Source organism: Cervus canadensis, chromosome 32 (genome assembly GCF_019320065.1).
Source record: "Cervus canadensis isolate Bull #8, Minnesota chromosome 32, ASM1932006v1, whole genome shotgun sequence".
Classification (NCBI taxonomy): Eukaryota; Metazoa; Chordata; class Mammalia; order Artiodactyla; family Cervidae; genus Cervus; species Cervus canadensis.
Window position 1 is genome coordinate 27,990,084 of NC_057417.1, and position 13,756 is coordinate 28,003,839.

Below are 13,756 nucleotides of genomic sequence, written 5' to 3' on the forward strand. Positions count from 1 at the left end.
AACCAGAGTCTTTCCTGCTGCCACAAACAGTGCACTTAAGCCCCAACATTGACCTCGGTTAAAAGACAAGGAGGGGGAAACAATGCTTTATTGACTTGGCACCTATGAACGGGTGGCTACAGGCCCCCAGGGTTCTTTGCATCTACAAAATGGAGGCTCTGTCGTGGGGGCAGCAGAAATCAGAGTTGCTGGTTCCAGCTGCAGGGAGGGGCCACTGTCACTGCTTTGGCCCCTTCCAGTCCCCTTGTCCAGCCAAGCACCATCTGGCCCTCTTGGAGCAGGCCAGGGCAATGACCCTGGTTCTTCTGCAGCCCTTGGCAGTTTAAGGTCAGAACTGTAGGCCTCTCCTGCCTTCCCTCTTCTTGAGGATTCCAAGATGAATAGAGGCGGGAGGGAAGGGATATACCCCATTTACAGCTGAACCTTCTGGAGCACAGGCCAGGAAGGCTGGGTCAGGGTTCCCGTAATGGGACCCCTGCCAAAGAGGACAGTTAGGAGTTATTCACTTCCCACCACTTTGTTTGAGCTGAGCAGAAAGTGGGAGCTTTCACTGAACTGGGCCCACCATAGGTGATGACAGTGAGGTCACCCACTAAGTTGATGGGCTATGCTTCCCTGGGCAGGACCACACCATTTGGGCAGGCTCTCTCCCAGGCAAGGGGAGGGCAGGGCAGAGTGAACTGCTGCTGTCACAGGAGGACGACTTCCTGGAGGAAGAGGGGCAGGCCGCAGTAGGCTCCCAGAAGAGGTGGTCTGCAGAGTGAGCTGGGTCACGCCGGCTGGCACAGGACACTGGCATCCTCGCTGTGGTCACAGTTGTGGGCATCCCAACGGATGTGAGAGCACAGAAGCAGGGCACCCTCATCCCCACGGCACTTGACGTTGTCCAGGAGAATAGGGCCTCGGCCTGGGCCAAAGTGAGCCTCACCAGGGGCTGCCAGGGCCTGGCCACAGCCCAGCTGGCGACACAAGACGCCGGCTGCCCGCAGGTCCCAAGCATCATCACAGATGGTGCCCCACCGCTGCCCTAGGAAGAGCTCCACACGCCCCTCACATCGGTGGGCTCCGTTGACCAGACGTAGGTGCCCTGTTGGGGGACAAGGCCTGGGGCTGGAAGGGGCTGGCCCAGGCCAGGCCACTCCCAAGCTAGGCCAGGGGAGGGGTAGTTAAGAGGAGACAAAGGGTGGTGGGTTGGGACATCTCGCTGCCCTGGGAGCCAGTGGATGAGGGCAGACAAATGAGATAACATAAGATGGGCATCAGGAGATGTGTGCAAGCCCTTGTGGGGTACTCTGTGCAAGCTGGGAGCTCCATGTCTGTTCTCTCCTTAGTTGTCTGTTTACAATCCCAATACCTCAGTCCTACGGCTGTTGTCAAATGAGATTGTGTCCCCGAAGGTCATCACCATCTCCCCTCCCCTCTGGACTCCCCAAATTAAAGCCTGAATTCTTTCATTAATCTCTTCAGGACAGGAACCCCGTCCCTCTATTTTGGTCCCAACTCTAGAAATCTCTCGATTGCTCTAGCTTAAAACCCCCCTCCTTCTTTCCAGACATCACATCTCTATTGATGAGGCCTGAGACTAGCAGGAAAGGACAAGGGTTCTAGGACCTGGTGCAAATCTGCTGTGTAACCCGGGGCTGTGACCTCCCTCCAGATCTGGTCCCTCCTACCCTGATGCCTCCACCTCACTCTTAGGGACTGTGAACACCTACCATCCCTGGGCCGAGGAGTGGGCACCCGGGTGGTCTCAGCACCCTCCTGCTGAACTAGCTCCTCTGGACCTGGCTCAGCAAGGACAGAGAAAGAGGTGGCTGTGACACTGGGGAACCAGTCCCTTGAGACCTGGTTACCTCTTACCCTCCAAGGGAAGCCTGATCTAGGATCAGAAAGGACTTCATAGGCCCCCGCTCCTTGGAACAGAAACGGGGGTTGGTTTTTCTCGCTCTGGGCCCAAGGCAGAGCCCTCTGTGGCCAAAGCTACCACCAGGGCACCAAACAAGGGCGAAAATATCAATTTCCACCTCCGTCAATAAGGAGACGCATTTTTAAATGTGTCAGACTCTGCAACTATCCCTTTTCCAGTGACTTCCCAAGGGACAAACGTATGCTCCCCGAAAGCTGATCAACTCTCGTTGCTAACTAGAGCTTTTCGGATCCTTGACGCAGCACAGCAAAAGCTCCCCAACCACGCCCTTAACTCTCCCACACTGTGCTCGGGAACTTCGGACTCAGCTCGGGCCCCGCCCCGCACTGCCGCAGAGGGCGCTCCCTTCCCGGCCCCGCCCATGCTGCGCAGCCGCAGAGAGAGTGGGCTCCACCCGATGGTGGGCTCCACCTCTCACTGCGGAGCATGAACTCTCCCGCCGCGCTCACGCTGCAGTGCCGCGGTGAGCGCTCACGCGCGACCCCGCCCATTTCCCAACGAACCCCGCCCTGCCCGCGCCAAAGACCGTGCCTTCGCGAGGCTCCGCCCATCCTCAGACTGCTCGTCCCGTCGGCACTGCGGTACGCGCCAGCGCGCGGCCACGCCCACTTCACAGCAGGCCCCGCCCATGCCTAAGTAAGCGCCTGCGCGCGGCCCCGCCCACTTCTCAGACGGCGCTCCGCCTCGCCTGTGCCGCAGTGCACACGTGGTCCTGCCGCGGCCTCACCTGAGCAGAGCGCGCCCGCATCCTCATGGTGGCCGCAGTTGTGCTGGCCCCAGCCCAGGTGGAAGCAGTCGCTGAGGCGGGCTTCCGTGCCGGCGCAACCCACGTTATCCAGCAGCACGGGGCCGCGGCCGTAGCCGAAGTGGCCGAGGCCCGTGGCGCCCAGCGCCGGCCCGCAGCCCGCCTCGCGGCAGGCCACGCGCGCGTCCGCGAAGTCCCAGTCATCGTCGCACACGGTGCCCCAGCCCCCGGCGTACAGCACCTCCACGCGACCGCGGCACGGGCCAGGGCCACCCACCAGCCGCAGCCGCCCGCCTGCAGGGCGCACAGGCCCGCGGCCAGAGGGGCTGGGCTGGGGCCGCCGGCTCCCTGGCAGAGCCCCGGCCCCACCCTCTCCCACCCGCAACGGAACCCCTGTCCTGCCACTTACTTTTCTTCCCTGCCGCCCAGGCGTCAGTGGTGAGCCGTGTGGGCTCCCTGGAAGGCAGGGCACCAACTCCTGTAGCTGCGGAGACAAGGCATCTAGAGCGTTTGAATGGGACAAAGGGGACTTCTGGCCTGCAGCAGGGCACAGGGCGCGCCTACGGAGATGTCCGACCTCTACCACGCCTTCACCCTACTCAGCCTCAATTCTAGAGTTACCATGTTGTCTGCTGTGGTGGGGTCCTCAGGAAGCTTGAAAGGAATGAACCAAATCCTACTTCCAGATTTCAGTGCCAACGATAGTTCCAGCCCTCATTCCAAAAGTACTTATATCCTTCATTCAACTTGTATCTCAATTTTAACAAGTCCCCTCGATATCCAAACTCAGCACCCCACTCCACCCGACCCCTGCCAAATTTTATTTCAGAGCTTCGAAGAAGTGCCTCCTCCCACCCTGCTGAACTTTCCAGAGCTCTGGATTTCATCCTAGCTCCATCTGCTCATCTGTTCTCTCACCCACCTCTTTACCATCTGGTCAAAAGCCCTGGCCTGCTAGCCTGGGCCCCCTCCCCGTGGATCCAGACAGTCTTTCCAATTCCCAGTCCTACCCACCTCACCCCTACCATTCCAGCCTGGAGGGCAGGGCTCCTTACCCTCTGGCTCTGTGTTCCAGGCCCAGTCCGCTCTTGTGGCCAACAGTGGCGGTGCTGCGAGAGTCGGGTGGCCCAGGACTAGAGTAGGAGAGAAGGGAGTGGGGTCAGAGGCCAAGGTTCTGGTTCCTGGAGAGGATGAGAGGGTTTCCCTGAGAAGACAAATAGATTTTACTTCCAGAGCTGGAGGCTCAGCCTCAGCTGGGGTCCAAGGAAGTCTGCCCCGCTTTGCCAATTCTGGTCAATTATTTGTGCTGCCTAGGCATACACTCTACAGTTTATACAACGCCTTTACAGGCATGTTTTCTTTCCAGGGTTCTCAGAAGCCCAATGTGTGTCCAAGTTGGGGAGATAAAGAAGGCCTTGCCCACCAGGGAGGGCCATGCACAGTCCTGAGGAGCTTGAAGAACAAAACTATCCCCGTCTTACAGATAAATAAGATTAGAAGGGGCAAGGGGCATGCTCAGGATTATGCAGCGAGGTTAGCCGAGGCTTTGCCAGGGCTCACTCTGCCTCATTGGGCCTCAGCTTTCCCATCTGTAAATCGGGATTGATGCCTCGTGGTTTGCCATGAGGCATGGGTAAGCACTTTATATCTGGCAGAGTGGAGTCCATCTGTAAAGTGCCATTAACAGCCCTATTATTTCTATTTGTTCAGAAAACCTTTCGTTGTGGAAGAAGGACCAGGTGAGGGGAAATACTGTCATAATCCAGATTGAAGAGATAGGGAATTCTGGGGACATACCTGAGTTTCAGTGAAAGAATTCTGGTGTATCTCTGGAGCCATTTTAAAGTACTATTACTTTACTCTGAAGTATTTCACAAAGAGTGCTTAGTGCTAGACTAGGTAATCAACAAGAACCTACTGTATAGCACTCAACATACTGTAATAATAACATATATGGGAAAGGAATCAAGAAAAATCCATGTATATACGTGTAAGTATAGTCTAAGGGTTCAAAGAGTCAGACATGACTGAGCACGCACATGCATATGTATAACTAAATCATTGTGCTGTACACTGAAAAGAATTACAACATTGTAAAAAAAAAAAAAGTTAAAAAGTTAAAAAAAAAAGAGTACTTAGTGCCAGAAACTCAGCAGTGGCCACAGGACTGGAAAAGGTACGTTTTCATTCCAATCCCAAAGAAAGGCAATGCCAAAGAATGCTCAAACTACTGCACAATTGCACTCATCTCACACGCTAGTAAAGTAATGCTCAAAATTCTCCAAGTCAGGCTTCAACAGTACATGAACCGTGAACTTCCAGATGTTCAAGCTGGTTTTAGAAAAGGCAGAGGAACCAGAGATCAAATTGCCAACATCCGTTGGATTACCGAAAAAGCAAGAGAGTTCCAGAAAAACATCTATTTCTGCTTTATTGACTATGCCAAAGCCTTTGTGTGGATCACAATAAACTGTGGAAAATTCTGAAAATTCTGAAAGAGATGGAAATACCAGACCACCTGACCTGCCTCTTGAGAAATCTGTATGCAGGTAAGGAAGCAACAGTTAGAAATGGACGTGAACAACAGACTGGTTCCAAATAGGAGAAGGAGTATGTCAAGGCTTGAGAAATGTCAATAACCTCAGATATGCAGATGACACCACACTTATGGCAGAAAGCGAAAGAGAACTAGAGAGCCTCTTGATGAAAGAGGAGAGTGAAAAAGTTGGCGTAAAGCTCAACATTCAGAAAACTAAGATCATGGCATCTGGTCCCATCACTTCATGGCAAATAGATGGGGAAACAGTGGAAACAGTGACTGACTTTATTTTCTTGGGCTCCAAAATCACTGCAGATGGTGACTGCAGCCATGAAATTAAAAGACGCTTGCTCCTCAGAAGAAAAGGTATGACCAACCTAGACGGCATATTAAAAAGCAGAGACATTACTTTGCCAACAAAGGTCCATCTAGTTAAAGCTATGGTTTTTCCAGTAGTCATGTATGGATGTGAGAGTTGGACTGTAAAGAAAGCTGAGTGCCGAAGAACTGATGCTTTTGAACTGTGGTGTTGGAGAAAACTCTTGCGAGTCCCTTGGACAGGAAGGAGATCAAACTAGTCAACCCTAAAGGAAATCAACTGGGAATATTCATTGGAAGGACTGATGCTGAAGCTCTAATTATTTGGCCACCTGAAAGCAAAGAGCCGACTCATTTGAAAAGACCCTGATCCTGGGAAAGCTTGAAGGCAGGAGAAAGGGACGACAGAGGATGAGATGGTTGGATGGCATCACCCACTCAATGGACATGAGTTTGAGTAAACTCTGGGAGTTGGTGATGGACAGGGAAGCCTGGCGTGCTGCAGTCCATGGGGTCGCAAAGAGTCGGATGCGACTGAGTGACTGAACTGAACTGAGTGCCAGAAAATTCTGGAGACATATTTGGAGTACTGTTAGACAACTCTGGAGTATTGGTGGGGTATTACATAGTCGTGAAGTCTACTAGAATTTTCTGAGGCACTTCTAGAGCAGTACTGAGAAATAAAAACTAATTTGGGGGCCTTTTCGAAAGAGCTCAGGGAAACATCAAGCCACTCAACATCCCGGTCGCGTCCAAGGCCCCTCTCCCAGTCTCCTGCTTCAGAATACCGCCCCGCCCCATCCCCGCCCCATCCCCGCCCCCAACTCCGCACCTGCGCAGAGCGCGCCGGCGTCCTCGTGGTGGCCACAGTTGTGCACGCCCCAGCCCAGACTCAGGCAGACTGCTAGACGGGGCTCGCCGCCCTCACAGTGCACGTTGTCCAGCAGGATGTGCCCCGTGCCGTAGCCGAAGAAGGCGTTGGTGGTGGCCGCCAGGGCCGCTCCGCAGCCCAGCTGGCGGCACACCACGGCGGCGTCCGGCAGCCCCCAGTCGTCGTCACACACGGTGCCCCACAGGCCGCCGTGCAGGATCTCCACTCGGCCCTGGCACGGGCCTGCGCCCCCGACCAGGCGCACGCTGCCCTCACCTGGTGACGGGGGCGGGAACCAGGAGCACCTCCCGCAGGGCTTTGCTGCCCATCCCAATCCAGTGGTCCTCCTATTGCCCCAGGCCCTCTGCATATCCACAGTACCTGGTGTCTCAGGACCTAGGACCTGCTCACCCACTTACCCCCAAAGCACTGCCTCCTCACAGTCTAAATTAGGGGCGCTTTTGGGGATCTGAGGATAGAATCCTATGACTCTTGTCACTTTCTGCTTGCCCTTGTCCATGCGCTCCTAAACTGTATAGAATGTGCTGGTTCCTTACTTCAGGAACAACTCTGCCTCCAGGAAGTCCTCCCTAATCTCTGATGAATGGGATCCTCTTCCTCCTCTGGACTTCATTGCCTTTTTATCTGTCCTTCTTTAAGAGAATTTTTCATTTTCTTGCTCTAAGATCATTATCAGCATTTCTATGTATATCTGACTCTCCCATTGGATTAAGCTTCAGCCCCCACCTCTTTTGGAGAAGGAAATGACAATCCACTCCAGTGTTCTTGCCTAGAGAATTCCATGAACAGAGGAGTCTGGAGGGCTACAGTCCATGGGGCCACAAAGAGTTGGACACGACTGAATGACTAACACTAGCCCACCTCTTTTATTTTCTCCAGCCTTGTGCTGACTATTTTTATCATCTCACTAGAATGAATCCTCTTTCCCTATGGAGACAGTGAGCAGCCTGGGGGGTGGGGGTGCAGGGGGCAGAGCAGGGGTGAGGGAATGACCAAACTCACCCATCAGTAATCCGTCTCTTCCCACTGCCTAGGGTAGGATTTGGGAGATTCCTCCTGGGTCCTTCTCCTAAGACCCAGGTGGTCCCCCACATTACCTTTACTTACCTTTTCCATTCTGGGGCGTTGTAGGGGGTGCCCTGCTGGTTAACACTCTCCTTGTTGGGGGCTGCGTGGGCAAGAATTCTGGGAAAGAAGCAGGGTGGAAGAGAGGAAGATGTGGATATTTTTGTTCTCCATCCTCACACACACAGATATGTGAGGGGCAGTGTATGGACCCCTAAGTTTCCTGATCTCTGGGCTTCTGGCCACACAAAGGGTCAAAGCTGGGGACTCTGGGTAAGAGGGGAGAAAGGGCCGCCTGAGTCCTGAAAGCAGTAGCTTTAGAGGAGTTTGCTTTAGAGGATTTCTTTCAGTTCTTGGTTTCCTTGGTTTTTAAAGCAGCATCACATCACCTGAGAATTTGTTTGAAATGCAGCATGCAAATTCTCAGGCTCCATCCCAAATCTGCAGAATCAGAAATTCTGGGATGGGGCTACCATCTGTGGATGTGTTTGTGTGTGTGTGTTTTCTGAGCCATGCAGCATTCAGGGACCTTAGTTCCCTGACCAGGGGTTGAACCTGTGCCTCTTGCAATTGGAGTGCAGCGTCTTGACCGCCAGGGAAGTCCCACCATCTGGGTTTTATAATAAGCCCTCCAGCTGATTTTCTTAGAAAAACAGGACTACTGCTTTCGAGGTCAAAGCCTCCTAGAGATTTGTTGCAGGTCTATGCCAAGTGGGCCTTAAACCACCAGACCCCAGTGGTCTGGATATAAAACTGGGAAGGGGGCTCTCTGTTGGGACGATCGAAGCCCTCTGTGGAAGTAACATTGCTGGTTTTCAGCAGAGGTCATACCATGAGCCGGAGCACGGCAGGGCCCAGGCTCCTGACTGCCAGGCTGGGGGTCTTCCCACTATGTACACACTGCAGCTGCTGGCTTGGTCTTCACTGGAACATTCTTACCTCTGGGAAGTCCCTTCACGTGTCCAGCCCACAGCCCTGCTGCCTGGCAGTCGGCCTGCCCTTCTGGGTCCCGGGCTGTCACGCTCACCGTCACACAGGACCGCCACGTCCTCGTAGTGGAAGCAGTTGTGCACGCCCCAGCCTCGGCTGCTGCACTCGCTCAGGGCGGCTTCCTGCCCGCGGCACTCCACGTTGTCCAGCAGGATGGGGCCTCGGCCCTGGCCGAAGGCAAGGGGCCGGGGCACGGGCAGCGCCAGGCCACAGCCCAGCTGACGACACACCACATTGGCATCCACCACGTCCCAGTCGTCATCGCAGACGCTGCCCCAGGAGCCCCCGTGTAGGACCTCCAGGCGGCCCCGGCAGCGGCTCGGGCCCCCCACCAGCCTGAGTTCTGTGGAGAGAATTGAGCTGGCACGGGGTGGTGAGGGGCATCACTGGGCCCTACCTAGAGGATGCCCACCTTGCCATGAAGCTGTGGGGACCTTGGGATCAGTCCCTCCTGGGCCTTATTTTGCCCTTTCTGTAAAATGGGCACACTGGGGCTGTCCCCTTGCATCTTGAGTAACAGAGGTCTTCTAAGCACCTGAGTGCTTTGGGAGCGAGAGTCTGGGGAAAAGGTGGAGGGGAGAGGCAGGGGCACCTACCTGGAAAGGGCAGTGAGGTGGGCTGTAGGGCACCAGCTGAAACAGAGTGAGGAAGAGCATTGGCCCCTCAGCCCCCTCCCTTGGCCCCAGGATCACAGCCTCCCCTACAGGCCTCCCCTCCAGTCCTCACCATCACCCCCTTCCTTATCACCGCCCCTGCTTTGCCAAAGCCCCTGACTGCCCCAGCTGGCCTTCTAGCTTCATCCCTCACCCATTGATCCATGGGCCATCCCAGAGAGATCTGCCTGAGACCCAGACAGGCTGATCCCATTCCACTGCTGGACTCCTCAAAGCCTCCCCTTTTCCTGCAGAAGTCCTGGACCCTAAACTCTCTGCAAAGCCTTCTAGGATCTTTGGACCAGCCTCACCTTCCTTCTTAATCTTGCATCAGTCTGGTCACCAGATTTGTAATCTTGCCATCTCCTCTGCTCACCCTGCTCATTCCAACCCTGCAGATGGAGCCCCCTCCTATGGGAAGACTTCGTGGAACTCTCAGCTAAAAGGGCTCTCTTTTTCCTCTGAATCTCTGGGCGCCATATACATACCCCTTTCCAGGTCTTCTGCCCAGTGATGTGGCCAGGTCTGTGTCATCTTGGTTTCCCCTAGGGCTTCCTGCCCAGATTCTGTTACTCCCCAGATGTTTAGTAGCTTTCCCTTAAGGGTGTAAATTAACTTTGGGTTTCATTCTGGTTTCCCCCTAAAAAGTTTACCTATGTAAGTCTTTCCTTTGGGTTTCTTTTTTGGTGGGTTTTGGTTTTTTTTTTTTTTGGTTCTGTTTTTTTTTGGTCATGCTTTGTGGCATGTGGGGTCTTAGTTCCCTGACCAGTGATAGAACCCACACCACCTGCATTGGAGGCACAGAGTCTTAACCACTGGATCACCAGGGAAGTCCCTATCAGTCCTTCTGCTTCAGCTTTTCACATATGTATATGTCAGCACTGTGCTTATTGCTTTATGTGGCCTGGCTCACTTAATCATTAGGACAATTTATGAGGCAGTTTGGATTTTGCAGAAGGGAAAACTTCAGGTTTAGTGAGGTCAGGCCACTTGCTTAAGGCCACATAGCAAATAAAGGGTGGAGCAGGAACTCTAACCCAGATAGCCACACTCCTCTTCACCAAACCATTCTGAGCATGTGGCCTAAGAAGGAAACTGGCCTGGTGTGAGAAGTTAATACCCCTTAGTAGCCCCTCATTTGTGCACAAGCTTCTCAGACACAGCCACATACCTTACCTTACAACCTCTGAGGCATGTACTAGTGTACCCATTTTATAGATGAAGAAACTGAGAGTCAGTTTCTTTTTTCCTAAGTTAGGTTAGTCCCTCGGTTGTTTGATTCCATCTGTTCCACCAGCTGGCTTTCCAACAGCCGTTGGTGAGCCCATGTCCTTTCCCTCCGTCCTTATTTCCAGTATCCTCACTGCCTAGACTCTGTGTGCATCGAGCCCTTGCCTTTAACACTGAGCCTTCCACTCCCCCAACTCAGACCTTATCTTTCATCAACCTGGGGCAAATGTCAGAGCTGGAAAGGATGCTGGAAACCACCTCGTTTACAGGCCACATCCCAACATAGTTTTACAACTGGGAAAGCTGAGTGTCAGAAAAGGGAAGGGGAAGGGTTGGGGGGCCGGAGGGCACTCACCCAGTGGTAACAGGAGGAGGAAGGACAGGGCTGGGGGGAGAGGAGAAGGGGCAGCGGTCCTGTCTCCGGGCCCCCATCCCCTGCTCCTCTCATCAGGCTGGGGACCAGTGTGCATCTCTGCTTCCTTGTGTGTCCAGCCAATGGGTGGTCTTTCCAATGGTCCCATCAAGGTGTGGTGAGCAGTCACAGCTGGAACATCTGGAATTAAAGGTTCCAGGCTCTTCTTCCAGCTGGAAGGGCCCAGGGAGAGCTTTGTGGGGGCGTCGGGGTGGGGAATGACATTTCCACTGGGGTTTGGTATTCTGAATGGAGGCAGTGGTTGGAGGATGAGAAGAATGGAAATACTCATGGTAACTCCTCATGAGGAGTTAGGTCTGGCTGAAGCGAAGGGTGTATGAAAGCAGGTGGTGGGAGATGAGGTTGGAGGGTCATGAGATCCCAAACCAAGATAGGTCCACACGGCTGTGCTAAGGGCTTTGAGTTTTTCCTCCAGGGCAGGAAATCCCGAAACAGGGTGCTGATGCCACTGGTAGCAAAACCCACATCATTTGGGGAGGAGATAGATGGACATTTACTGTTGCCTTAGTTTTTTCCTTTTGTAGTGCATTCTGCTTATGACAAAGGATCCTGGCTTTCCATTGATCTGGAACAATATCAGGTTTCCCTTTAAAGCTAATTAAATTTTAAATTTATTATTATTATTATTATTTTTGCTGCACCATGGCTTGTGAGATCTTAGTTCCCCAACTAGGGACTGAACCTGGGTCCCAGCAGTGAAAGCGCCAAGTCCTAACTGCTGGACTGCCAGGGAATAGACTACAGTTAATTTAAATCAGAAAAAAAAAAAAGAGTCAATGTAAAGAAAAAAACATCAAGGAGACATGGTTCTCATGAGTCACAAATATTCAAAAATGGTGTAGGACTGGAGGTTTAAATGCCATTTGGGATTCTCTGCCCTTTTGAGGTAGGAAGCCCTGGGAGATTATTTTGTTTAATTTTGGATTGAAGTTTACAAGCCAAGAAGAACATAAATCCTAAGTGTAGAGCTCAGTGAATATTCACACCGTGTCACCAGCATCCCAGTGTGTGGATAATGATTGGATGGTTGTGGCAGGGGCGGTGAGGGGTGGCTGGTTTAGAAGGTGGTTCTGTTTGAGGGACTTCCCTGGTGGTCCAGTGGCTAAGACACTATGCTCCCGATGCTGGGGACCCAGGTTCCATCCCCAGTGAAGGAACTAGTTAGATCCCACATGCTGCAACTATGACCCAGTGTAGACAAAGAAAAAAAAACTTTTTTTTAAAGAGAAGATGATTCTGTTTGGGATATACTGAGACTGAGGTGCCCAGGGACGTGGGTGCCCCTCTCAAAAGGAATACCGCCCCCCCGCCATCTTTCCCTGGCTCTGCCTCCATCCTGGCGGACAAACAGTCTGGTTGGGAAGAGGATGAAAATCTATCTGGATGTGGACACAGGGTTTTCAATACTCCATTCATGGGGCCCAGTACAGCCCCCAGTGGAATAATCAGCTTTTGTCCTTCTGGGGACAGATGGGAGATGGGAGTCGAGAACTGTGAGGAGGGGGAAACTGTGGTCCAGGCTTTGCTGAGGGGAATCCACAGTGACCTGGGCCTGCCCCTGCCTCCCAGGCCTGGGGGCCACCCACCTCTCAGGCTGCTGGGACACTAGCCCCCCAGGTCAGGGAAGTCCCCGCTCTGTAAGTATGGGGACAGACAGCTCCCAGGGAAGCTGGCTGGGAATCCTGAAGTCCTCCTGCTCTATCCGCCATCACCCTGGCCCCCCGGAATGAGAGAGGGGGGACCCCTGATCCAGACCATCACTGACCTCAAGTCCCAGATGACCCAAGAGCTCTCAGCGGGCCTCATGGAGGCTGCCTCATCTCCAGCTCTGAGCTTGGTCCTGCCTTACACTCTGGAGATCTACACTCTGTAATGGTGCCCCTGTTGCCCTGAATTGCCTCTTTAGGTGCAGGCAGGTTGCATCCACAGTGGTTCCAAGCATTGGCTCCACAATCTACTGTGTGACCTCATCTCCCTGAGCCTCACTCTTCTCACCTGTAAAATGGGGCTAGGAATACACTTAACCTCTTCCAGTTTTTGCTAGGATACATGAGCCTAATGTAAATACAAAGCTTAGCCCAGCGCCTGACCCGCCGTAAGTGCGGTCGCTGTTATTACGATTATGTTTCCCCATCCAGATTGGGGACCGTTGAGGGCAGGGATCAGGGCTTATCTAGTGGCAGCATCTGGCACAGGATGGGTACTAAGGAAACACTGAATGACTGAATGAAAGTTAGGGCTGCAGAATCACTGCACCGAAGCAGTCAGAAGGGGCCCGGGAGATCATTAAGACAGCTTCATCTCGGACCAATAGAAAACTTGTCACACACTCATACTCACACATGCCAGCAAAAGTGAAGAAATTCATACCTGTGGGAAGGTTCTAGGCTCCTTCTGTTCCTTCTTTTATAGTCAATCCGAGGTCAAATCCCTTTTTCCTGCCTCCAGAAGTTTAAGACGGGGAAGGATCTCCCAGATGCAAAGCAACACAGACCTTTCTTCTTTTCTTTCCAAAGCTGGGATGTGAACAGAGGCGAAGTCCCCCGTCCATGGAGCTGGCTGGTGGCCCCAGCCTGTCCCCACTCGACCTTAGGGGCAGAGAGAGGCAAAAAGAGAGCGGAGGTGGCCTGCGGGGTCTGGAGCAGCCCCCAGAAGGGGGACCAGGCCGAGGAGAGTTCTGGGGAGGAGGGGGGCAGACGTGGACTCTCAGGGCCAGGCCGCCCCTCCTTCCCCTCCCCCACCCCAGGGTTCAGGTTTCAGAAAGGCCTGGCTAGGTCTCCACCCCTTTGTAGAGGTGCCAAAAGCATGCCTGTCTCCGGTTCCTGGGACTGCCCTTGACCACCTCCCACCTGGGGGCTTTGGAAACATGATCGTAGGAGCCTGAGTGGGCTTCCCACGCAGGCAGAACCTCTGATTTTGCTGCCAGGTTTTTTGCCTTGTAGTTCTTTTGAGTTCTGGTACCTT

At 53.5% G+C, this 13,756-nt stretch overlaps 1 protein-coding gene across 2 annotated transcripts; it reads right to left on the minus strand.

The window, feature by feature from the left end:
• Positions 1-72: 72 nt before the first annotated feature.
• SSC4D (scavenger receptor cysteine rich family member with 4 domains) lies at positions 73-13,503 on the minus strand. 2 transcript variants are annotated; one of them, XM_043456570.1, is made up of 11 exons: positions 13,163-13,503; positions 10,715-10,912; positions 9,073-9,108; positions 8,514-8,819; positions 7,529-7,606; positions 6,362-6,676; positions 3,728-3,805; positions 3,082-3,156; positions 2,655-2,966; positions 1,716-1,784; positions 73-1,087 (listed from the first exon to the last, which is right to left on the minus strand). In XM_043456570.1, exons 2-11 carry the CDS (start codon positions 10,878-10,880, stop codon positions 771-773), a joined length of 1,752 nt encoding a protein of 583 aa, XP_043312505.1. In that variant the 5' UTR covers positions 10,881-10,912; positions 13,163-13,503; the 3' UTR covers positions 73-770. The 2 variants fall into 2 exon arrangements, with proteins under 2 accessions (XP_043312505.1, XP_043312506.1); XM_043456571.1 differs by lacking the exon at positions 2,655-2,966.
• Positions 13,504-13,756: the final 253 nt, after the last annotated feature.

Bases quoted from the DNA above. Each gene is read 5' to 3' on its own strand.
- SSC4D (XM_043456570.1), bottom strand. From the start codon at position 10,880: ATGGGACCATTGGAAAGACCACCCATTGGCTGGACACACAAGGAAGCA. The intron at 6,677-7,528 runs GTAAGTAAAGGT...CCCCGTCACCAG, and splicing joins AACGCCCCAGAATGGAAAAG to GTGAGGGCAGCGTGCGCCTG. The intron at 3,806-6,361 runs GTGCGGAGTTGG...CTCCTACTCTAG, and splicing joins CGCCGGCGCGCTCTGCGCAG to TCCTGGGCCACCCGACTCTC.